We start from the raw sequence: 27399 nt of genomic DNA, 5'->3' as shown, positions 1-27399 counted from the left end.
CTCTGGGAGAGCTGGCTACTGAAGCCACTATTGGACATCTTCCAAACTGGTGCATTTCCTGGCTTCGCCTTGGCTTTGATTCGGGAACACTGGGCTTCTTATAGCGCTTAAGCTCAATGTCTACTGTCACTGCCATCCAATACCACTCCTGGATTTGCTCAAGAATCCCCCTGTAAGTGCATGCTTGAAACAGGTCACAGTCCAATCCCTCCTTAAAGCAGTGAATTAACAATCACTCTGGCCACTGTCTTATTCTGCCTGTGACCCATCGGAACTCTTGAACAAACTCCTTCGTGGGTTGGCTTCTCCACTCAACTTGCAGAGTCTGAGACTTGACTTCAAATCTGGCTCTTAATTCTTCCAGGAAAAGATCTATGTTCCCCAGTTCCGCTGCATCCTCATCATGAAGACTGATCATCCACTCTGCAGCCTCCCCTTCTAGGTTTGCTACCACTGCATTCACCCTCACTCTCTCGTCAGGGTAGGCAGGAGCGAAGCGGTCTAAGTGAGCCCACATCTGGTTCATAAAGACAGCTTATCTGCATCCTCGTCAAATGTGGTTCTGATTGGCGTTGGGTCCCCAGGAGGTGGAGGCACCCAATGCACTGGGGGCAATTCGGGATGCTGGTACTGGGGTCATGGCTGACATTGAGCCCATCTCTGGAACCCTCTTGGTTTCCCCACTGGATTCGCAGTTGGAGTGGAGGGCTTCATCTGGGCATGGGGTTGACACTGCTGCTGGCCTGAGATGTGGGGAAGCTGCATGCGGCACAGAGGAGCGGTTGGGTTGCCCTGGCTTCGGCTCAAGCTGAGACCTCGAACCTGGCAGTTGGGGTCACTTCTCTAATTTCCATTTAGTTGAATTTCTCCTTCAGCCTTTCTACCAAGTGCCCAAGGACTGCTGTCAGGTACTTCCATTCCCCCAATTCATCCCATTGTTCTGAACCAGCCCTCTTCTGGCCTTGTAGTAAGGCAAACCCCTATTCAAATAGAAGAGACTGGAGAGCGTCCAAGGCTAAAAGGCGTCTGCCAAGTTTTATTACTCAATTAACAAAAACACTAGAGCTTGTCTCCTCAAGCGGAAGAGTTGCTTTCAGCAACCAGCCCCTCCCCAAACACTCCTTTTATTGAGAGCTCAGGGCGTGGTCTCCCTGTGCCTCCTCCCGAGGAGTCCCACAGCCTTTCTTTGTTTGTTCCTGCTCGACTGCCTCCTGCGTCGGGCGTCCTTGAACAGGGCCAGCTGTGGGTCATCATCCTCCGCACTATCGGGCTCACGCAGCTGAGAAGAGGTCCCCGGCTGAGGGCTCTGCAAAGCCTCCAAACCATCATCAGCCGGTTCGTCTCCCTCCTCCCCCTCATCTGAGTCATCCGATACATCGGAGCCGGCTGTCGGACCCACAGGCTGGCCCTGAGTCACAACACCCATCCCAATGCCCTCTTTACTCTCCATTTTGGCATGAGAGAGTATGGGAAGAGACAAAGGAGAACTCGGCCTTGGTGGTACTTTTGTGTTGGAAGTCCTCTGCTCAGTATAAATCTCTGATGGCTAGAACTTCTTCTTCTTCCAGCACCGCTGGTCTGTCAGGCTTGTCTGCACAGATGTTTGGCTAAGCACTTATCGGTAGAACTGCCATCTGTGTCCCATCTGCAGGGGTTGCACTGGGATTAGTAGCCGCTTCCCCTTTCTTCTCCATCCTGGAATCTTCTCCGACTCTACCATCTTCCCAAAAGAATTGGATAGGTGGTGGGGGTTCAGGACCCTGAAGAGTGCTCTTCGATAGCCTTCTATCTTAGTGCAGGGGGGGGGGAAGAGAGTTGATTTAATATCATGGTTCTGACTAATGGACCCAAACAAATCAGAACTCCAAAGTTTGAGGTTTCTTCAAAGAACATGTTTATTGGAAATATAATATAGGCACTGTCAAAAGTGAAGCCAACTCTAAAGTTCCCCCCAGGAATTCAATGTAACTAAATGAACACTTCCCTTCCCTTTACTATGCCATTAATCACACTACCCAATGAGGGCAATTGGCAGGCTCCATGATACTTCTTCTCTCCACCTTCCAGCACCTGTGGGAATGACCTTAGTTCCCACGGGACCGTTCCGTATTTAGACTAGCAATCCTTTTGCTTTCTCCCCCCTTCCCAGACCTGTGTGGCAACTGAGAACGACAAAGATGGCTTCAACCAGGTTCGTTTCAGAAGGTGACACCCAGAACTGTACTCCTTCATTCTGGATTAGCTAAAACTTCCAATTATTAACCATAGTCCCTTGTAGAGCATATTGCAATACTCCAGTTGAGAAGTAAAGCATGAGTGATCATGAGCAGAACCTCCTGGCCCAGGAACAGATGCACTTGGTTCACAAGATGAACTCATGCTAATTGCCTCTCATCCTCACTCTAGCCACTGTGTTTCCATGTTCAAGGAGTGCTACTTTGTTAAATATTTTAAAAGAGGATTCCCAAACCCAAAGATATTCCATCTTGCTTGAGTTGGGTGACACCTCCATCCATAACCTCACAGCCTTCAGGCACTGAATGGCAACATTTGGTGATGTCATTTGTTCGACAAGGGGTAGAGATATATATCAGGATAAAGAGTATTTCATCCAATGCCAGTGAATGAACTTACTAGCCAAAACTTTTGTTAAACAGCATGTCATAAACATAAAGTGCCAGTTGTATCCAGCCAGGTCTCCAGCCATTATTGCCAGTGAATCCAGCAGGTACTCTTACTCTCCTGTAAGTCACCTAATTAAACTGAAAAGTACCTAACCATTGGGGGGGGGGGATGAAAGCCCTAATAAGTAGGCATATACATAGAATGAAGGCTATTGCTAAGCTTGTAAGCCGCCCTGAGTCTTCGGAGAAGGGCGGGATATAAATGGAATTAAAATAAATAAACAAATAAACAAACAAACAAATAAATAAATAAACAAACACACAAACAAACAAACAAACAAACCAGCAGAGGACCTTGGCATGATGTCATGGCTTCTCAGCTGTCCTTGAAGACCAATACCAGAAGATTCCTTACCTGGAGAGACAATGCCCCTGTGATTCTAGACATACGCAACAGAGCACATGTTCACATACACATTCATGCTAACATCATCTTATTGTTATTGCATAAATACCCAGGACAATTTTACACCTCCCTTCTGCTGTCAGGTACTCTGTTTTAATATATAATGTTGCCAGGTTAGCCACAGCAGCACTTAATATCCATCAGATGATGACCTGTGTCATAAACTAATCTAATTAATTATGCTACAGTGTGCTGTGCTCATAGATTTAGTTTGCCACATACTAATCTTTATATTCCTCTACACCCATTTAATGTTGCTAATCCTTTTAAATCCCCTTTAGACTTTTGTTTTTACATGTACTTTCTGTTTTATATTGTTTTAGTGCTTTTAAATTAACTGTACCCCATCCTCCTTGTGCTGGTTGTGGCTAGTAAAGATTTGATTTGATCCACTGGTTTCATGTAGATCTTAAATTGGAGTGGCAAGAAAGCCCAAAGCAACCTCCCTAAAAGGGTTCTAGGGCTAGGATCTCTCTCTGTCTCTGATTGGAATTGGCCCTAGAGAAAGGAGGATAACCAATGCAAAATAGTTCCCTCTCCTATTCTTAATATTGATTAGTCCAGAAGATGATAACAAGAAGAAGAAGAAGAAGAAGAAGAAGAAGAAGAAGAAGAAGAAGAAGAAGAAGAAGAAGAAGAAGAAGAAGAAGAAGTAGAAGTTGGAAGGGACCTTGGAGGTCATCTAGTCCAACCCCCTGCTCAGGCAGGAAACCCTATACCATTTCAGACAAATGGCTGGAATACTATAATTAATGGTATCAAAAGCAGCTGAGAAACCCAGAATGACAAGGTTGGATATACCACCCCCATACCGGGTCCAGAAGTATCCATAAGTGTGACCAATGCCATCTTGGTATTATAATCCAATTTCACTTGAAAAGGGTCCAGATAATCTGTTTTCTCCAGGTACTTAAAGCTGAGTGTCTGCCTTCTCCTATGACTGGAGTTTGGAGAGAAGTTACCTAGCATTCTACCAAAGTACATGCATACATTTCAATGCATATATAACTTGCAACTTTTCATTTTTATGTTAAACACAATTATTGCTTTAAAAACATACATATTTCATTTATTTTGTTGCTTTATCCCTATCTACAAATACTTCAAATTCTACAATATTTCCTTTAATGCGAAAAACCCTTATCAAAAACATTAATCAGACCTCCTTCCCTTAATTGAATAACTTGTCTGTTTCTTGTTTTGTGAACAGACCTTTTGTTTTTGCTCTGGCCTGGCTTTTACAGATTTCTCTAGTTAATCCAGCTTTTTTGTTTCTCGCTCCTTTTTTTCTGTTTTCTCCTAAACTCATTCTGGTTCTAGTTATCACTGGAAAACAACATATTGTCATGGTTGCCATAGACGAGACCAAATAAATCAGAACTCCCAGGCTAGAGGGTTCCTCAAAGAACATGTTTATTGACTGCATAGTATCAGTACAGTCAAAAGTGAAACCAAGTGTGAAATCCCCTTCAAAGAGAAACACTATTACAAAGTTAAACTTCCCACCCCATTGCTATGCAATAAGCTACATTCCCCAATAGAATAGTTTCACGAGCTTTCTAACCAAATGCTCATCCCCCCCCAACGGACAGACATGACCTTGGTTCCCACAGATAGTGAATTGTTTAGACTAGCAGAAATCCTCCATACCCGCTCCCATTCCTGTGGCAACCTAGAACAAGCAAGATGGCTGTAGCCAGGTTCATTCTAGAGTTGACACATAGAATCACTAATCTGCTTCCATACATACATAAGCTAGATGAAACCAGCTCATACTTTCTGACATATTTTATCTTATTTGTTAGTAATTTAAATTATATCTTCACTTTTCTGCATGTATTCATCAACTTCCCATGATCAGAACGTGTTGATTCAGGTCTTAGTTTTATAAATACACAATTTAACTTTTTTTAAAAAATGTTTCTTTTTACTCTTTTCTATTCAAACATGCAGTCTCCCATATGCTACAGTTTTTAACAGATAAAACCATAAATATTGACAATTACCATTTTAGTTAACCAGCAATTTGAGATCACATCACCTTTATCCCACCTTACTTTATAAGTAACTCAAGGTGGTGAACATACATTATACTTTTTTCTCCTCCTATTTTCTCCACAACAACTCTTTGAGGTGGACTCAGCAGAGAAAGAGCAACTGGTTTAAGGTCACTAGCCAGCTTCCCTACCTAATGTGGGACTAGAACTCTCAGTCTCCTGGTTTCTAGACCAGCACCTTAACCTCTACACCAGTTATTGATGACAAGCATGTTTGAGACAACAGAATACTGTATTCCAACAAGAGAACATAATCCTAACCATGATGCACTATGATGGAAATATATGGTTTGATCTGTTTTGTAACTGTCATGGTATCTATCCAAACTTAAAATGATTATGGGTCATGCAACACAAATCCTAAATGCAAAAGTTAATATGCAACAAAATAGCTGAAACAGAAAAAATGTTATGCTCTGACCTTAATCCAACTGAAATATTGTGGCATGCCCTGAAGCAAGCAGTTCATATAAGAGAGTCTGAAAATATCAGAATTTTGCAAAGATGAATGTTCAAAATACCTCCAAGCTGATATGCCGGATTGAGCAACAGAAAGGTTTAATTAAGGTCTGCTGCTAAAAAGAGATGCAATCAGTTATCTTTTTCAGCAAAGACAGTGATAGTTGGTTTAATGTGTTAATAATATGACAGTATACTATTTTAAGCATTAGTTGTTTAAACAATCTATTTTAATAGATAATAGAGTCGACACTCTGATCACATTATAGATCACAATTAGTTTCCACAATATGAAAACTAATCAAGGAGAGAAGCAACCTAGAACTAAGGAGAAACTTCCTGACAGTTTGAACAATCAACCAGTGGAACAGTCTGCCTCCAGAAGCAGAGAATGCTCCAGCACTGGAATTTTTAAGAATAGACTGGACAGCCATTTGTCTGAAATGGTATAGGGTTTCCTGCCTGAGCAGGGGTTGAACTAGACGACCTCCAAGGTCCCTTCCAACTACTACTACTACTACTACTACTACTACTACTACTACTACTACTTATTATTATTATTATTATTATTATTATTATTATTATTATTATTATTATTATTATTATTATTATTATTATTATTATTATTATTATTGCAGGATTATGGCTAGTTTTAGAATATACAAACTTACTTTCATACTATACTTTCATACACTATGGCCAGTATTTTATAGTGGTCAAAAGACTAAACTTCAAACCAGGAAATCCCTGGTTCAACTACTGCTAAAAACAGAAGATGATCTCAGAAGATGAGGTGGAAGAGATTTATGTCTCTGATCTTCATCTTCAGTAATAATGGCTTTCTTATGGAGCAACTGTCAGGAATATTGAGGGCAAAGTTAGATATTTGGGAGCATTGTAGATCTTGGTGAAACAGGGTGATCTTAAAGTAGAAAAGAAATGCTTCACTTTTTCCTCTGTTGGGAACATCTCTCTTGAAGTTCCTGTCTCTATATTTTCTTGCATTTGAAACACTAGATTATGATACAAAGCTGTTAAGTTGAGAGAACTATATAATCTCATCATTAAGTACAGTATGCAGTACAGGTACAGTATGGGTGGTACCTTGCTCGATAGTAGTAACTGTGAGAGAGATCTCAGAGTCCTAATGGACAATCACTTAAATATGAGCCAGCAGTGTGCTGCAGCTGCCAAAAAAGCCAACACAGTGCTAGGCTGCATTAACAGAGGGCTAGAATCAAGATCATGTGAAGTATTAATACCACTTTACAATGCCTTGGTAAGGCCACACTTGGAATACTGCATCCAGTTTTGGTCACCACGATGTAAAAAAGATGTTGAGACTCTAGAAAGAGTACAGAGAAGAGCAACAGAGATGATTAGGAGACTGGAGGCTAAAACATATAAAGAACAGTTGCTGGAATTGGGTATATCTAGTTTAATGAAGAGAGGACTAGGGGTGACATGATAGCAGTGTTCCAATATCTCAGGGATTGCCACAGAAAAGAGGGAGTCAAGCTATTCTCCAAAGGGCCTGAAGGCAGAACAAGAAGCGGTGGATGGAAATTAATCAAGAAGAGAAGCAACTAAGGAGAAATTTCCTGACAGAAAATTAATCAGTGGAACAACATGCCTCCAGAAGTGGTGAATGCTCCGACACTGGAAGTTTTTAAGAGATTGTACAACCATTTGTCTAAAATGGTATAGGGTTTCCTGGCTGAGCAGGGGGTTGAACTAGAAGACCTCCAAGGTCCCTTCCAGTTGCTGCTGTTGTTGTTATTACTACATATTTTTATCAACTCATATTCTCTCTGTGGTTATTTAATAGAAACCAAAATTCCAGGCATCACCGTCCATTATTTCTGCCTTGAACTAATTCATATTTTATACATTTGAATGGAATAGATAAAATATGAGTTTCATAACAACAACAACAATAAAAAAGTTGGAAGGGACCTTGGAGGTTTTCTAATTCAACCCCCTGCTCAGGCAGGAAACCCTATACTATTTCAGACAAATGGCTGTCCAGTCTCTTCTTAAAAACTTCTTGTTAACTGATTCTTATATACTTTACTTTTTCATTTCAATTTGTCATGAATTTTTTTTTGTATGAGAATCCAGTGCAAGTTTTCATATAATTGGTGCTAATGGAAAAGGTATCAATATGTTTTTAAGAAAAATATCACCCACTTCCTTTATGACCATGTTCCCCAGAGGTTGAGCCATGGCCCACTGTGGGGCTATGCACATGAAGGGAATGTAGTCCAGCATATCTGAAAGATGCAAGATTGGAGAAATCTGATTTAGGAATTCTCTTTTCACATCAATTAACTTTCATCCTTTATGTCTTTGAAAGCTGTGGCAAACAGATTTTTTTTGGAGTGTTCTTCATGAATGTACAGTATAGTACACAAACATAGCAGGAGTCCCCAGGCCGCACAAATGGCAGACGAACGCATGCCAGATCCACTAGCGGGTGCTCATGCTCATATGCAAAGCTTCATTTGTGTGAGCAGCACACACACACAAATATATTTTGACAGTTGTGCAAATGGAGTTGCGTGCACTTGCACACACAGCTACCACTCATACAGAACCATCCCCTCTTCACCCCCTCCCCCACTCAGCCACCAAGCCAGAAATATTGGGAACCACTGTATTACAGGAAAGAAAAAACGTTCTTCATTCTAGTTGGCAAATATATGTGTCTTTTTTGTTGCTGTAAGACATTTCAGTTTAAATTGTTCAATTTTTGTATTTTTGCATAGATCAGAATATGGCTGCACATCCCTGCTGTCATGCAACACATTATACCTTTTAGGACCTATGTCATCAGGTACTTTTTGCAGATATTTCTGAGTCCTGGAATTTATTTATATAAAATTATAACCTCTTTGTTTATTGAAATTTACTAGCCACCATATTGTTTGAACTTATCTTATAGAGCATGTCTACTCTGTCAGATTTGCATGATGGACAGAATCAGTTGGAGATAGGGCCATGTAAGGGCTTTATTAGATAACCAGCACCATAAAATATACTGAGAAGCATATTGGGAAGCCAGTGCAGCTTATATAGGTATACCTTGGTGTATGAATAATTACACTGGACATTTTTTAAAAAAAAATGCTTCCTGAAAAACATTTGGTGATTATGATAGACGCTTTCAAACTGAACAGAAATAAAATTTTGGAATAAGAAGGTGAACTATTCCCTCTTGACCACTGTATCAGTTAAATTTGTAATCACTTGGCATCAAGCTATAGCTGTAGAAATCAACCTTACCCTTTGTAATCTAGTATCCTCCTCATGTATTGAGCTACAATTGCAGGAAAATATTTTGGCAGTGTAATCATGAAATACTAGGTTGGAGTGGCTATTCCAGAATGTGAAATTTAGATTTTATTTCTGATTCTTGTATCTGAAAGCCATTGTGCAATGGATAGAGAAAATCTGGATTCAAGCACCCATTGAACAGAAAATTAAATCCTGCTTGAACCTAAATAAAATCAAATTACTTCTACCACTCTAGTTCTGAGGGGTGGGGGAAATGGAATAGTAGTATATATATATTGTAGATAATGTACAAATGTAAGAAATTAAAATTATTACTGTCAAAAGTCACATGGATTTTCACATGTTTTTGATAACCTATCTCAAATGCTTTCAGCTGAGTCTTAAATGAAATTACACTTAAACTTACTTTTATTTAACTTAAGTGTGGGCTGGTTTCCTATGACTTACAATTGGACAATTATATTAAAATTATATATTTTTGATAGAAAATATGATGACACAAAATTAATTTGACTTGTTTTGTTAATATTAATTTGATCTTCCTTGTATTTCTGCTTAGGTATTTATGCAAACTGTCGGACCAGGAGTTAAGACAAAGTGCAGCTCGTAATATGGCAGATTTAATGTGGAGCACAGTTAAAGAGCCATTAGATACTGCCTTGTGTTTTGATAAAGAGAGTCTTGATCTTGCTTTTAAATACTTTATGTCACCAACCTTAACCATGAGATTGGCTGGACTTAGTCAAATTACAGTAAGAAGCTTTTGTATATATATATATATATAGACATAGATATACAAGTAAATAAGTATATGTAAAACTATTCTGAGGCAATGCAGGTAGTCCTTAACTTATGACCACAACTGAACCCAAAATTTTGTTGCTAAGCAAGACATTTGTTAAGTGAGTTTTGGCCCATTTTATGACCTTTCTTTCCACAGTTGTAAAGTGAATCACTGAAGTTGTTAGTAACACAGTTGTTAAATGAATCTGACTTCCTCATTGATTTCACTTGTCAGAAGGTCACAAAAGGGGATCACGTGACCCCAAGACATATTTATGACACTACAGCTGTCATAAATATGTGTCAGATGCCAAACGTCTGACTTGATCATGTGAGCAGGAGGATCCTGCAGTGGTTGTAATTATGAAAAACGGTCATAGGTCACTTTTTTCAGTGTCATTGTAAATTAGAACAGTCACTAAACAAACTATTGTAAGTTGAGGACTATCTGTATTTTTCTTTCCTTCAAGAGTTGTGATTTACTGCCTAAATCGGATTTGCCCTCCACACACAGCAGAATAAGATGATAGGTTATTGAAATGAGAGAATGGGTTGTACAACCTAGGACTGCATATGGGGAAATGACCTTCTAAGAAATCCATCAAGGAATGGCTAAAAGAAAAGAAATGAAGTGTTCTAGAATGGCCAAGTCAAAGTCCAGATCTAAATCCCAATGAGATGCTGTGAGGTAATTTAAGGCAGTCTGTACATGAAAGAAACTCATCAAAGAGAACAATAACAGTGCTGGAAGGGACCTAGGAAGTCGTCTAGTCCAACATCCTGCCCAAGCACCTGTATCATTCCAGACAAATGCCTGCCCAATCCAGTAATGGAGCACCCATAATTTGTGAAAGCAAGCCATTCCACTGATTGATTGTTCTCACTGTCAGGACATTTTTCATTAGTTCTAGGTTGGATCTCTCTTTGATAAGTTTCCATCTGTTACTTCTTGTCTTGCCAGTTGAAAAATTCTACATGAAGGAGTGGGGAAAAGTTCCTTCCAGACAATATCACAGGCTTGTAGGCAGTTACAAGAAATGCCTAGATGAGCTGGTTTTTGCCAAAGGAGGCATTAGCAGATACTAGAGAAAATGATGTATTTAAACTATCATTGCTTAGTACTATTTGAATATATATACTATACTTTGGCTCACTGTGTGATACTGTGAACAAATTAAATTCCACACAATTCAATGGAATCAAAATGATCAAACGGCATTTTTATCACACAAACCCACAAAAATGGCAATAAGGGATTATTTGGAAGTAAGATGAAATATCTTCACAAATACAGCAAAATTAAATTAAGGCAGATATTTGATGCAATACTCAAATTTTGCAAAACTTTGTGGGAAGAATCATAATGAAATAATTGCTCTGTTTCTTCAGTATGTACTAAATTTATAGTTTTAAGGAGAGGGAAAGTAGATCTGGTTTTAAATAAAATTGGTAGTAAAATGTATGTGATTTTGTAGCTGAATTCAGATATTGTCATAACCCATGCAGTTTAATCCAAGTTTTTAAAAACAATTTGTAAAACAGTTTAAAACCATATATCATGAGCCAAATTCCAGAGACCGTTCACATGCAGGAAGCTACAGCCAAATAATCCATTCTTGTACATGTTCACAGGTATTTTTGTTTATAAAATAAATGGATATTTTAATAGAGTATAAAATACAAATGATTGTAATGATCAAGATAAAAACTTGCAATTATTAATGAAGTTTAATATGAAAGTATCAGTGTAGCAGTTAGTATATCAAAATGTTCAGTTCTTCATATATTTTAATTATAAAAGGAAAATAACTTTTTCAAAAGATGTTAATGAAGAACCTATTTTGATTAACTTGCTGTTCTTGTCTAAAATGTATTTCTTTAGTAATTTTATTATAAAAGTTGAGTTACTTTGATTAGTCAATTTTTGAATGATGCTTCATTCAAATCAATTGTATCAATTTGGTATTTATAAATTTATAGTGTTTTTTCCTACTTGTAGAATCAACTTCATACTTTCAATGATGTGTGTAACAATGAATCCTTGGTTTCAGATACAGAAACGTAAGTATCTTTTAACTTTGGAATATTTTCATTTAACTTAGCTCCAATTACATTGCAGTCAACAATAAAATTTCATTAGAATTCTGTGTTAACTGTGATTTTGGAGTCATTCCATGCCAAATGCAAAAATGAAGATTATTTTACAGTTCTATATGCACATTGTATTTTTAACACATTAATTAAAAAATCTCCTCTCTAGAAGGTTGAGCTCTCCTTCCAATCTTTCAAATATAAATCCTTTCTTTCCCATAAAAAGTTGTTGATTTTCACCAACTGTAAATGGAATATATCCCAGACACTGATAAGAGAGGGCTTATGTAGCACTCAGACTAAAGAAATTGCATGTGTCTAATAACAATTAATGGAAGTTCTGCAATTACCTTCTTATGTTTTCTCCCTCTTATATAGATCCATTGCTAAAGAACTTGCAGATTGGCTAATCAACAACAATGTAGTGGAACATATTTTTGGACCAAATTTGCATATTGAGGTATGTTTCATATAAAGCAGGTTTGTGTCTCTTTATCACGAAGTTTAAGTGTTAATGTTTTAATGTTGATTTAATATTTTCCAGATCATTAAACAGTGCCAAGTGATTCTTAATTTTCTGGCTGCTGAAGGCCGGCTTAGTACTCAGCATATAGACTGCATATGGGCTGCAGCACAGGTACACCCATACTTAAGATGTTGTGCCAGAAAGTGGTCTCTGGCAAAATACTATTATGCTAATAAAATTAAAATATGGAAAGGCTTGGGTTTAGATGGAATGGAAAATGCATTTATTCAATATGGCAGGTATACAATAAATCCTTCCTTTTGGACCTGAAAGATTTTTAGAGCTGCAAAAACTTTGTGTTTGCAGCTTATTGCCATAGCACTAAATTATGATTTTAATTATATCTGAATTAGATGTGTTTCTTAAATATATGCGTACATGCTTATGTGTAATTATTGTAGATACTATTTATTGTTTTGGGATTTTTGTCATAGAATGGAATGGAATGAAATAGAATAGAGCTGGAAGGGACCTTAGAGCCCAACATTTCCATTGCTAAGCAAGACAGTTGTTAAATGAGTTGCACCACATTTTATAACTTTTTTTGGCCACAGTTGTTAAGCGAATAACTGCAGTTGTTAATTGAATCATGTGTTTGTTAAGTGAATCTGGCTTCCTCCATTGACTTCGCTTGTCAGAAATCAGCTAGAAGGTTACAAATGGTGATCACATGACTATGGGATACTGCATCTGTCATAAATCCATGCTGCTTGCCATCTGAATTTTGATAACATGATCATGGCGATGCTGCAACTGTCATAAGTGTGAAAAGCAGTCAAAAGTCACTTTTTTCAGTGCCATTGCAACTTTGAGCGGTCACTAAATGAGTGGTTATAGGTGCAAATGGTTATCTTTCACCAACTTTTTGCCTAAAGATCCCAACCATTTTAAAAACAAGCAAAAATATAATATACCAAGGTCTTTGTGTGGTGGTGAGTTAATATTATTTTAAACAATTCAATAATAAATATCATTTTTTCAGTGCTAATCAATGAACATGTGGCCAGCATTGTAAATTACTTTTCTAAATTAGTACTAAATTAATTTAGGTTTAGATTTACTTTCTCCATTTATTTAAAAATGTTTCACTTCTCTGCCTTTCATGATTTGATATTATTTTGTAGTTTCTATTTTCATTATCACAATTTTGCAATATATTTTAGGAGAGACAGCATGCTATAATAATGAAAACTAAAAGTATGACAGGGTGTTCATAAAATGGAAAAATATGTTTTGAACCTGATACTTATGAATTCTGAAAGTTCAGTCAAACCCTGTCTCTTCTCCATCAGAAGTAAAGATACTTACTTTTTAGATGTTGTCATGGCCTCTGCACCTGTTCTTACTGCAGCATCCGTTATCCCACCACCCTACTCACTCCATTGTCCCAACCTTCCCTGCCTTCCCCCAACTGCTGGTCCAACTGTGGCTTGTAACATAGACCTGCCCACTCCTCATCTTCCATTTGCTGTCCTTCAGACATTGTCTCCAAAGAAACTCTTGTAACTTGTTTTTATTGTCCCTTCAAAACAGCTCTGCTCAGAACAATTACATTTTGGTCAGTATCAGGAACACAACAGCCTTATTATTTCTTTCCTCATCTGGGTAAAATATTATGTTTTAGTTTGGGCACAAACCACCCCAAATTTCTATTGCATGTAAAGGAATGATTTGTGCATGAATTGTTTTGCTCATCCTTAGAATATATAAACTACAAGTTGCTTATAAAAGCTAATTGTTAGGAGGGGAAAAGCCATTTCTCTTAATAAGTTGTCTTTTTTTTTAAAGTTGAAGCATTGTAGCCGCTATATACATGACTTGTTTCCTTCATTGATCAAGAACCTGGATCCCGTGCCACTCAGACATCTTCTTAATTTAGTTTCCATCCTCCATCCAAGTGCACATACCGAACAGGTAGAAATATATGAATTTAAAGCATTCTGTTTTCTGTGGCTATTTTTTTTCTATATATGTTTTTTTTAAAATTAAGCAAAATTACATATGAATGTAGATGGCATTGCTGATAGAATAAATTGGATGCCTTTGCTCTGAAGAGAGGGAGAGGAAATTCATTTATGTGCATAGGTTTACTTAGATTAAAATGATCTCTTGTCATTTTTTTCTGTAATAGAAAAAAATAAATTAGGAAGATTTCATTTGAGCCCGAGATAATTTACATTTGCATTGCATTTGTGAATTTATGAATAACAGCATACACATTTACAATTTATGAATAACAGAATGTACATTTTTGACATTGTAATTTATTATTCCTTTACAGACTTTATATTTGGCATCCATGCTCATTAAAGCATTGTGGAATAACGCTCTAGCAGCTAAGGCCCAACTATCAAAACAGAGTTCTTTTGCATCTTTACTTAGTACAAACCTACCCATGGGAAATAAGAAAGGTGAGTGCACATTTGTTTCCTGGGCATCATAAATGAATAAGTATAGATTTAAAGTTTCATGGGTGAGTTTATTATAGAGAGTAATATATTTTCTAAACAGAAAACAAGTTCATTTGGTTAACCATAAGTTTCTTATTTCATTTTTGTTCAAAAGTAGAAATAACAGTTTCAGGTAGAAAAGGACAGTATATTGTAGAAAATAAAGAACGTTCTCTAGAAAAGTTAGTTAATTCTTAATGACTTATGACTCTAATTGGGACCAGAACGTCTGTTGTTATGACCTTTTTACTGCGGTTGAGTCACACCATGAAATGAATTGCACAGTCGTTAAATCATATGGTTGTTAAGTTAATCCAATTTGCTGGGAAGGTCACAAATGATTGTATGACCTGGGATGGTTGCAGCTGCCATAAATGCATGCTGATTGCCAAATGTCCAAATTTTAATCACATGACCATAAGGATGCTGCAATGGTCTTAAGCAGGGCTTTTTTTCTTTAAAAAAAAGGTGTCGGAACTCTCATCTTGTTAATCTTTTATTTATATAATTTTATTTATATAATTAAACAATTACATATTCAATTCTTAACGTACATTTAATTTATTGTATTTAAGGCATGTGTTCATAGAAAATTCCAAACTTTTGTCCAATTTTCGTCCTGACTCCTTTCCTTGCTCTTAGTATCTATGGCCGAATGTTGTCCTTTGAGTAACCACAGATCAACGTATTTTGAAGGATCGAAAAGTCTCAGAGGTGGTCCAACAAGTTTGATGAACAAAAGTGCTGAAATTGTCTTAGTCTTTAATGAAGCTCTTTTTGGGGTGGCAATTAGATTCATCTGTGAAAACCCACGTTCACATTCACTTGAAGAAATAGGAATGGTATTCAGAGTCCATATCAAATGCAACAGTTTTTCTGGATATGTCTTTTCGAGAATGTATTCACGGAATCCACGAATCATTTCTCTTTCATTTAGTTGCAATCTGATTGATAAGTTTCTAATTTCCACTTCTCCAAATGTCAGTTGAGTATTAACATCTTCAGGCCAATGTTTCTGATCAAGTACGCAAGACCAATACGCCAACTCATCGTCTTTGCTATCAAGTAATCTTTTTTCAATTGACTCTTTCAGTTTTGTATAAAATATACTTGGGTCAATGGGAGGATCCTTTTTTGAATCTCTTTTGTGAAGTAAAACTCCACAAAAGCGAAGATCACTTACAGCAGCAACAGCACATTTATAATAGGGCCCAAAGTTCTGTCTTCTTTCTTCAAAAACTTGTACCAGTATTTTTATTTTCTTATTTGCCTTATACAAGTCGATGTTGGGGTCCTGTAGATCCAAACTTAAATCTGACAATTCTTGGAGAGCGTCACACATCAATCCTAGGTCCAATAAAAATTCTGTAGATGTTATTTTTCTTTTCAAGCCATCATAAGTGCATTTATCATTTTTAATCTCTTGTAGGATCATGCATTGCTTGTTCAAAATGATACACAAGGGATTCAAAATTATTCCATACAGCCAAAACTGTATGCAAACTAGATGACACCCATAGGGTACTTAAAATTCTTCCAATTTTCAGCAGCTCAGTCCCCAGTAATTCTGCACATGAATGCAACTCACTGCTATTCTTTGGTGAAGCATGGTATATGACATACAGTTTATCAATAAATGATTGGAATCTATTTATTCCTGAAGTTTCCTTGGCAGCATCACCTACTGATAATTCTAGTCTGTGATTAGCACAATGCCAAACTATAATAGAAGGAAAACGTTCTGACAGCAATTTTTTCACTCCACTTTTACATCCCATCATCACAGCGGCGCCATCGCATGCCAGAGAAATCAAATATTTTTCAAATAATCTTCTGTCATCCCATAAGAGTAAAGACATTGGAGTAAGGAATCAAATATTCCTTCTGCTGTTACTTTTTCAAGTTCTACCAAGTCCAAAAACAAATTTACTGGTGAATTCATTCCCATACCTTCGATACAGCATCGAACAAATACTATGAGGGTAGTTTTTTTGCTTATTGTGGTTGATTCATCAATTATCAATGAAATTTTATTATAGGATCAAACAATTTCTTTAAACCACAGTTTTCCTCATCTTAAAGGGCTTGCCATTGTGATAGAAGATTGCTACCACTGCTCCAGGGTTTGGCTAACTTAAATATGCATAGCATAATTAGATTTATTGCTGCTAAAGCTATGGATTACGGATTCACATTTCCCATGGATTGTCTTCTGTCCATGGGGGGGAAGCTTGGTAGATTCTAAATTTCATAATTTTAGTTATTCCTTTGTGGCAGGGTATATATGAGAACAAGCTGCAAAGGTCTTTAAAAACATGTTTCTCACATATTTATATTTTTGAATCATAAATATTAAATCTTTTTTCTTTCCAATGATCCAAACTAATGCTTTAGAAATATAATTTCCAGTTTTAGCTACAATAAACAAGCAAATTACACTAAAGCTAAATTTAACATTACTTGTTAAAGATATTTACTATATTTCAGAATTAGTATTCTTTCAGTCACAATCTTATTCCTATTCAATTTGACTGATTTTAAAATGTGATGTAGAATCATAAGCACATAAAAAGAAAACAGCAGAAACAGCTGCAAATTAACTCAACAGTTCTATGCTTAGCAACATTTCCATTTAATCAAAGTCCTTGCTCTTTCCAAATCTATTTCAGGATTTACTTTCTATATACACAAACAATGGGAAATGAGTTTCTGGGCTGGTTCAAATTTTTTACACATTCCAAAAATTTCAGGTAATGTATCTGTTCCATATAAATATAAAAGCATGATAGGCTCTGTATTTGTACAATGGCCGATTATCTCAGTGTGCAGAAACGTGGATAACTACAAACAGAAGTTGCAAGCCCTCTCCTTGACTTCAGAGTCATCCTGGTGAGATAGCATATAAATTTAATAAATAACATTTTTTTTCCAAATTCCCCTATCAGGAATTGAATTTGAATGAAGTTTCAGAAAAGCAAATGTTCTGTGCTGGTGATACTAAGCTCCCAAAGATCTAGCATGGGATAAATGAATTCTTCCTAATAAAAATAACTTCCTGCCTTTTTCTAATCATCATTTCTTCCCTACAGCAATTTGAAAAGTAAAACAAAGTGAAACAAACCACTACTTCCTCCATGCAGGGAAAATTTCCTTGAGTCATACTTGGATATCCTATTTGCGAATAATATCTTACTTACCTAGTTGAGATGGTGTAGTTGGGGAGCAGGAAGGAGTGCAATGTTCCTGCCTTCGCTGCAACGTTTGCCTGCTGGGTCTTTTGGCAAGCTCAGCAGCAATTCCTATTGACTTCCAAAAGCCAATAGCATAGCGACTCAGGAATTCTGGGAGTTGAAGTCCATGAGTCATAAAAGAGCAAAGCCTGCAATAGGCTTAAGCCAATAGCAGCACAGCTTGTGCAAAAGCTTTTTTTTTTTTGGCAAAAAAAAGGTGCCGGAAGGCCGTTCTGAGCATTCTATGAGAAAAGAAGCCCTGGTCTTAAGTGTGAAGACTGGTTGTAAATCACTTTTTTTTCAGTACTGTTGTAATTTGAATAGATGGATAGTCATAAGTTGAAGACTATCTCTATGTTAATATTGGCAATATATAATCAGTACTATCTCCACTTTTTTCTCCCTTCTTTAGAGGAAGAAGAGCTTCGAAGAGCAGCTCCATCACCATGTAAGTTATTGCAGAAAAGCATTATGAGAGAATCATCTTATTAGGGAACCTATATATAATTTTTCATTTTATCCACCTTTCATTTAGATGGCAGCTGAACTAAATTACATTTTAAGCAGCGGCTGCATTCTCTTCTAGTCCTTGATCTTTCACATACATAATTTTGTATTTCTTTCTTACTTTCTGTTATCCTTAGTAAGAACACCAAGTCAAGTTGCAGTTATGCTGTTGATGTTACTAGCTGCTAGACTAGTTTCAGGGCTAATCAAAAGTTTATGGCAAGAGCCACAACATTTTGCTGACACTACAGATGATTAATACAAAGGCCCCCAATCTTTTTTGGTACCAGGGACCATGTTTCGTAGAAGAAAATTTTTCCACAGAGTGGGGGGAGAAGGAGGAATGCACAACCTAGATCCCTTGCATAGCGCAGTTTATGTTCATGTTCCTATGAGAATCTAGACTGATGAGCTGAGGTAGGTATGTAGGCAGGCAGGCAGGCAGGCAGACAGATAGATGTCATTTTTTACTGTGGGCACAATGGCACACATTAAAAATGAAATTTAGTTGCTTGGTGGAGCTGAGGCGGTGATGCTAATGCTGGGGAACAGCTGCAAATACAAATGAAGTTCTCTTGCTTGTCTCCTGCTCACCTCCAGTTATGCAGCCCAATTCCTAATAGGTCAGCGAGCAGTACTGGTCCGTGGCCTGGGGGCTTGGGGATTCCTTGTTTAATACAACTGAACCTATATTAAAATTAACATTTTCTGAACAGACTTTTTTTTTCTGAAATAGGGTCGCCTGCAGCAAGCCCTCAAAGCAGTGACAACAGTGATACTCATCAGAGTGGAGGAAGTGACATTGAAATGGAGGAACAACTGATTAGTAGAAATAAGCATGTCCAACAGCGACTTTCAGATACAGAGGTACAATACTATTTTTTTGATGATGACAAGTTCAAAAGGCTAAGCTAATAAAGAATAATAAATAATTTGATAATATGAAATTTGTATTTTTTGTTCAAATTATCTAACGGGGTTTATACATTGCACTGGATCATTATTTGATTTGCTTTTCCATATTCAATCTGTTGGGTGAACCAAGCCATTTTAGTTTATAAATCATACTATATTTATTAACAAGTCAGTAAACCAACTATTTAGATATTCTTGAAATTTATCAATATTTTGGGCTAACAATTATTCAAATGCACTTTAACATGAAAAGTGCATTTAGATTTGAATTTGGCGTCCTGTGTTTTGAAAGCTTCATTTGAGTCATTCTCTAAGCACTCTCAACATTTTTCTTCAGGTTGGCAACAGCCATTTCAAAAAATATGGTCTTCCAAAATGCTGTTCTAGGATGCTGGACATAACTTGGGTTTTTAACCAAAATGTATCTTTCCACCCTCAAGTTATTTAAATCCTGTGTGTTTTATATATCATTGATTTATATGCTGTTGTTTACTTTAAGATGGAAAATGCATCATCTCTGAGCAACATGTGACCTTTCCTGATTATCTGATGATTCAGTATGTAGATTTAGTATCTTTTAATTTATTTTTTTAGGAATCAATGCAGGGAAGTTCTGATGAAACTGCAAATAGTGGTGAAGATGGCAGCAGTGGGCCTGGTAGCAGCAGTGGTCACAGTGATGGATCAAGCAATGAGGCAAACTCTAGCCATGCAAGCCAATCTGCAGGAAGCCCAGGCAGTGAGGTGCAGTCAGAAGATATAGCAGATATTGAAGCTCTCAAGGAAGAGGAAGAGGAGGAAGATGAAGACCAGAGTCCCAATTCCCCAAAAACTAGTCGGAATGTAGATTTGCGAAACCGAAAAATAGAATCTCAATCTGGCATTTGCTTGGGTGATGCACAGGAAGCAGCAGATAGGAATGGTGTAAGCAATGGATCTGGGAATAGCCATGTTTTTAATAGTGAAAATGTTCCATCAGTGGATAATAGAATTAGAATGCTAGATCCTTGCTCACACTCAGAGAATACTGATCACGACATAACTGGTGAAATGAGTACTGCTCATATATCACAGGGCTCTCAAGATTCCTGTATCACACACACAGGGGACTTTCTTGGGGAAGCAATTGGAAATGAATTATTTAACTGTCGACAGTTTATTGGGCCACAACACCATCACCACCACCACCACCATCACCACCACCACCACCATCACCATCATCACGAAGGGTAAGTTATTTTCGGTGTGTACATTTTTTTGCAAAAGCAAAGTTTGAATTTGCAGCTGAATATTATGTCTTGAAATACTGAATTCTTTGACATGAATATATTAAGCAAAATAATCACATTTAAATTTATTTTGATTGCTTTTATAATTTTTTTTACTGATTAAAGGGAATAAAAATTCAAGAAATGATCATTCACACAAAATTCTGCATCAGTAAAGTTTTGAAATAAAACATAGAATTTGTTTAGTATGCTGAAATTCACTTTGCTGATATATCTGTCCACATGTGAACATAAGCAGTCTTTGGGGCAATATTAAAATGTGAAGTAAGTAATTTATGCAGTCTCAAGCACCTTTCACTTTTAATTGTGCTAAGTAATTCTGAAACTTCATACATATTTCTTGTTTTATGTAAATATTTTTTTCCTTAAGGAATATTTAACAATTAGTGTGATTGCATTTCTTCAGTTGAATCTTTTTAAACGTTACATTTGTTATTACAGATGAACAAACTTATTTTTCACTTTTAGATGGAAATCTATCTGAGCACCATCTGCTTTGGGGTAGAGGAAGGAGATATGTGCTATTGATACAGTGTATTGTTTTATTGCATCCAAACATGATTTATTATGTTTGCAAAAAGCAATAATATATTACTCAAAAATAATTTGTTGTGATAAATTTTTGGACTATTTGTATTATAAGTTTTAACATAAATTCTCACTGTGATTTGTAGTTTTTAGAGCTAAAAAGTAGTTGGATTTTCATGCTGCAGTCTCAGCAAATCCTATCTTTTTAGCTATGAATGAGAAATTATTTCATTTTTTTATTAAATTTATATACTGTCCATCTAGCTTCTAGAGTGACTATCCAAATTAGAGTTATTCAAAGTAGTCTGAGATTAAAAGTTTTTAAGCTTTGAGTAGCCATTTCTGAGAACAGAACACCTTGCATTCAAGAATTTTGCTTCAAGATTGGGACAAAATGGGACAATTAATTTCCTGTTATCTTCAGTGTTCTGACTTAAGAGTAATGTTTATGCAAAAGAAACTCTTATTCCCCAGATTTCTTCCTTGGATGACAAAGGAAAGTCGGATATGGTTGTCCAGTTAAAGCTCCACAGAAATGGCTGTCTAAAGCTCTGCTTAATCACCTTTTAGTCCATTTTTTTTCACAAGTACTATTGCCAAAGATATTCCTGTTTTGTACCCAGTCACATAATTGTAATATCTATAATGTTAAAACTAATTGTTATTTTCAGCCCATTGTTACAACCAATGAAGATCTGTTAAACATTGTCATTAACAAATTTTGATAAGATACCTGTCGTCTAGTACTTCCAAGTCCCTAGTAAAAATGTTAAAGAGCAAAAGAACTTAATCCAGAACTTAATCTTGCAGCACCTTTATACCCTCAACTTTGAGGCACCTTTGATGAGTATTTTGTCAAATGATTTACTAAAATTGGCAGAAGGGACATATATAAGGTATACGATCTTAGAAAGATCTTATATATTTCTTAACCACAGTTTGAAATGATAGTATTAATTAATGACTAACTTGCATTTGTTTATCAAATGAGTTTAGAACAGGGGTGTCAAACTGCCGGCCCACGGGCCAGTTTCATTATACTGAAGCCGTGCCCACCCCATTGCTGGCAATACAAAAAGAGATGCGATATGTCGCAACATGTCATGTGATGTGGCAAGTTTGACACCCGGGGTTTAGAAGCTTACGTAATATGTAATATAGCAAAAATTAAAACATCTGCAAAATGATTAAATGATGACAAATAACCATCTCCCATGACTAAAAGAACAATATAAGCAAGCATAAAACAAGCAAGCAAAAAAAAAAAAAGTAAAAAATGGTATACTACTTAAATTTAATGGAATGTTCTCCCAAACAACTCTGTCCTCTTTTTGTGTCTGGATTTAGAGTGAGAACTGGAAGCAGGACATCCTCGATCAGGCTGCAGGGAACCTGTTTCATATTGCTGTTTCTAAAATAGTAATATGAAAAACCAAAAACCAGAACTGATGACCTGCTAGCCACTTCAAAAATGGCTGGAAGGACAGCTCTATAAAAGGGATTGCTACAGTAGTTGCATTCACATTACTGTTATCAAGAAAAAGATTTTTTTCTTCTGGCTAATAAGAATTTCCTTCCTTTGCTTATATAAAATTAATATTCTTCTATAATTTGCATATAATAAAAGCTGTAGTTAGCATATACTTGCTTTTATGTTATAGACACATGGTTGATGATATGTTAAGTGCTGATGATGTCAGTTGTAGCAGCAGTCAAGTCAGTGCAAAATCGGAGAAAAATATGGCAGATTTTGATGGGGAAGAATCAGGATGTGAAGAAGAGCTGGTACAGATTAACTCACATGCTGAACTAACTTCTCATCTTCAGCAACACCTTCCAAATCTTGCTTCCATTTATCATGAGCATCTCAGCCAAGGTAAGAAATAATTAAGTCAAGGATAATACTCAATCGATTTCTGAAAATATAAACAAAACAAAATTGTAAAATTTTACATTGATGGAAATAATGTCATAAAATTACTAATCTTCCTACTAATCATGATCTTCATGTTACAGATTTTACAGGCTTGATTAGTTTAGTTAGGGGGAAAAACAATGAACATTGTCATGTGAAATATTTGCTGCATATTTTTTATAAAAATTACTGACCTAATATTTCAAAGTTCATACTGCTAGTAAAAGAACAAGATTTGAAACTAAAACATGTGATACTGTACAGAATATTGTGGGCTATTGATTTGAGCAGGGTTACTTCATTTTTTTAAAAAAAGGTTAATTAGCTATTATGTACAGTCAACTAGCAGATACATTTCAAAGTATGTGTTATAGTCTATAACATTCTGTACAATTTGGGAACAGTCTCTTAGCCCATATTATCTCTTATGAACCTTAGAATGTCTGGCAAAACATGATCTGTCTGGTATCGGAGGGACTTTTGTTTTAATGCTATTGTTTGTCTCAGGTTTTAAAACTTTTGCCAGGGGAGCCCAAACATTTATTATAAACCAGTACTTCTGATAGCAGGTAAAAAAAGTTTTATTCAGTCAGGCCTTCAGAAAATAAGCTCGCTTATTAATGAGTGGATATTATTGAATTTATTTCTATAAATAGTGCTATAATTGTATTTTATTTTTTTAATTTTACTTGCATTAAAATTTAATTGAACACAATTCATACACAGAAAGGTAAAGTATAACAACAATAAAATCTATAAAGCTATATAACTTTATTTGATCTACCCAATATTTTCCCCAAGAATAGGCATATCCTTTATTGGAATTACAAAAAAAGTGCTTTTTCAGTTCCGTTATTCCAGTTGTAGAGGATAGTCTCTAGAGAGGCATTCTCAGGCAGAAACTTGGTTTGTGCAGGTGTTTTAATCTAATATAGAATTTTATAAACTACTTATGTTAAGAACCAAGAATGAAGCATTGAGTTACTTAGTAGTTTCTTTATTATTCCTCAGTTGCAGACAGAATCTTGCCAGACTAAAGCAACTATCTGCATAACTATAGGTATACTCTGATCTGCTAGGGAGGGGCCATCTTAATCCTCTCCCTTCCTATTAGACTTTCCAAATTTCTCTGTCTCTTTGCCCTTTGGGAAATATAGCATAACACATTTAAAAATATGTATCCATATGTAATATGTGTGTAAACATGTAAAACTACAAGAAAAACATGTCACTCAATCATCTTCTTGGACCTTATCTAAAGGCTGGAGTCATGTCAACACTGCAGCTGCATAGTTATTACTTCGTTTGGAACTTCCGGGTGTTTTCATTATGCTTGTTTTGATACACGCTGCCTCCTAATTGGGGAGGTATTAGGTATGATTCTGAATAAATTGAAAATTTAAAAAAGATACATCCTGTGTTATATTATGATTAAAGCTGTATGTAGGAGAGGATTAGGCAAGTATATGCCTTATACATGCACAGAAAAAAGCCCTCTGGTTTGGATTGCAGTGGGATCCCATCCAGTGATCTTTGTGGATAATGATTGGATATGACATAATAGGATGGAGCTTCTTTCCATACAAGAAAAGATTTGGATCATTCATGAGTCCATTTGTTTATTTTTTTCTAAAAATGAGTTGTGCATAACATCTGTTGATTAAAAACTATACAATTTAGCCAAGAAAGAAAAACATAGGAACATTTCATATAATGTTTGTACCATAGGGATTTATAATAAATTTTAAAGAGGTGAATATTCCCAATTTATTATAGTATTTTTAATAAAGTTAACTGAGCTTGCCTGTATTTGGCCCCCCAACTTCCTGATAAGTTTGTAGGGTTGTATATTAACATTTATTTACAGGTATTTATGGACAGACTCCACTCATGTCAGGATACACATTCTATATTTTTAATAACACCTGTCTTTTGCTCAGGGCCAGCAGTTCATAAGCACCAGTACAACAGCAACGCAGTGACAGATATTAACTTGGATAATGTTTGTAAGAAGGGAAATACTCTTTTGTGGGATCTGGTCCAGGATGAAGATGCAGTAAGTTAAATATCACACAAGAATATTTTCCAAAGAAAAAGTAATAATAATTGTCAATAACTCTTCTCTTACTTGACCTAGATACATCTTTCTGAAGGTTTAATAAATGAAGCAGAGAAGCTTTTATGTTCACTAGTATGTTGGTTTACTGATAGACAAATTCGTATGAGGTTCATCGAAGGCTGTCTTGAAAATTTAGCAAATAACAGGTAAGTAAACCATCCAGAGTTACTCTATGAGGACATAGGCAATTTCTAAATATGATACATAAGTAAATATAAATAAATAATTGAGCTTAAACTGCAGGTATTAGTTCTTCACTAATACTTTTTTCTTTAACTATATGATGTTAATGTTAATGTAAAGGCTATAAATTAAAGCTCATCATTATCCAAGGTGTTGATTTATATCTAATTTTCTTTCACTCCTTAGATCTGTTGTAGTTTCTCTTCGTCTTCTTCCAAAATTATTCGGTACCTTTCAACAATTTGGGAGCAGTTATGATACACATTGGATTACAATGTAAGTACAATTACCTAGGCATAGCAAAAGATGCTGAATATGATTCCTTATTAGGAATCATACCATCATTTCTTACAAGAATGCCTCTAAATTTAGAATTACATTTTAAAATTCAAACAGCATTTTTAAGTCTTAGTCTCTTCTGACATTTTACTGTAATTTATATTGTTTTAATATTTCATTCCTTATAGCTATTCTTTCCAATACGTTGCCATTTTTTTAAAAAAATCAGTTCACATTTCCTTTGTTTTACTCTAATGAAGAAATCCATAGTTAGCCATACATATGGGTTTCAAATAATCTAAATGCTTCGTTTTCCTTGAACTGTTGTTTCTCTTTGGTGTTACATTATGCATAGGTCATTTAGTTATCTCCTTTAGTCCATTTTGACTTCTGTAACGGGATGTCTTTTTTATGCATTGAAAAGATCATGTCAGATGGCATGAGAAAAAGCTGAGTTATTAGACCTGAAATTATCTTTCTACAGTGGTTTGCTGTAGTATCTTCTTAATCCTAAGTAGAAGATATTAAACTTTGAATATATTACCCTTTGAATCACATACATTTATTTCCCAGAAAAAGTTTAGCAAAATGTTAATTAAAGAAGCAAAGGAAAACGTAATAAGAATATGAAATATAATAGTAGGATTTCTAAGATTTTTAAAATCCATTTCAATTTTGAACATTCTTCAATTTAGTAACTTCAAAACATTTGCTGATTCATTTAATTACAAATGGAGTGTCAAGAAATATCCAAGGACTAGTCCAGGCAGTTCCCAGGAGTCAACCCTGACCTAATAAAACCCTGAAATAATTATTGTGAAATAAATAATTAGGTCTCAAGGAAATAATAATAGAAAGCTTGAAGCCAGCTTGAATCTCTAGCAATCCTATGTGGCACAATATTAATTTATTCCACATTTATTTAATTACATCCACAAGATCTTTTTGAATAATAAGTGTTAAAGCCAGTGTTGATAATAGAAGAATAAGGTGTGATGAGGAACGTTACGAGTTTTTTTAAGTTCACAGGTTTTGATGCCAAACTTCTCTTGATGCATCTTTTTCTTGCATTAAGAGATCAAACAACATTTACTTTAAATTATTTTACTTTTAATTATATTGTCAGTATGATGTCTTGATAAGAGCTATATTTACAACTACATTACATACTCTTGTTTCATTTGACTGATAACCTGTGATTGCTGTGACTTTTAAATGCCTTGGAAAGGTTTTTTCTTCTTCTGAATTGTATGCAGCATCTATCTATTAATGTGGTCAAAGTCAGCAACAGCTTGATGACACATAACTGGTATGGAGCATAAGTAGTCTCTACCTGTAAATGTATACATTCTATAGTGTATAAGAACCAGTTTGGCCTAATGATTAAGGTGCTGGCCAGGGGACTGTGAGTTTTAGTCTCACCTTAAGCATGAAAACCGGCTGGGTGAATTTGGGCCAGTCATACTCTCTTGGCCCAAACCACCTCACAAGATTGTTGTGGGGAAGATAGGAGGAAGGAGTATTATATATGTTTGTGGGGAAGATAGGAGAAAGGAGTATTATATATGTTTGTCATCTTGAGTTATTTACAAAGTAATAAAGGCAGGAGAAAAATCTAATAAATAGCTTAACACGTATATGTGCGCTCTTCTCCCTTCCACGTGGATACCCTCTTGTTGCA

At 35.9% G+C, this 27399-nt stretch overlaps 1 protein-coding gene across 2 annotated transcripts in view; it reads left to right on the top strand.

Moving 5' to 3' along the window:
• Positions 1-27399, top strand: part of USP34 (ubiquitin specific peptidase 34) — a 158509-nt gene that overhangs the window by 36353 nt on the left and 94757 nt on the right. For both annotated transcript variants that reach the window (XM_081336055.1, XM_081336054.1), the window contains exons 6-19: positions 8375-8442; positions 9463-9655; positions 11686-11747; positions 12156-12237; positions 12322-12414; positions 14092-14217; positions 14585-14714; positions 18396-18431; positions 19227-19357; positions 20000-20634; positions 22884-23098; positions 25078-25193; positions 25275-25402; positions 25626-25715. In XM_081336055.1, coding sequence (XP_081192181.1) covers positions 8375-8442; positions 9463-9655; positions 11686-11747; positions 12156-12237; positions 12322-12414; positions 14092-14217; positions 14585-14714; positions 18396-18431; positions 19227-19357; positions 20000-20634; positions 22884-23098; positions 25078-25193; positions 25275-25402; positions 25626-25715 — 2105 coding nt within the window. The remainder of the gene's footprint in view (positions 1-8374; positions 8443-9462; positions 9656-11685; positions 11748-12155; positions 12238-12321; positions 12415-14091; positions 14218-14584; positions 14715-18395; positions 18432-19226; positions 19358-19999; positions 20635-22883; positions 23099-25077; positions 25194-25274; positions 25403-25625; positions 25716-27399) is intronic.

Source organism: Vipera berus (genome assembly GCF_964194415.1).
Source record: "Vipera berus genome assembly, chromosome: 1".
NCBI lineage: Eukaryota > Metazoa > Chordata > Lepidosauria > Squamata > Viperidae > Vipera > Vipera berus.
This window is presented reverse-complemented; position numbering and strand designations above follow the sequence as displayed.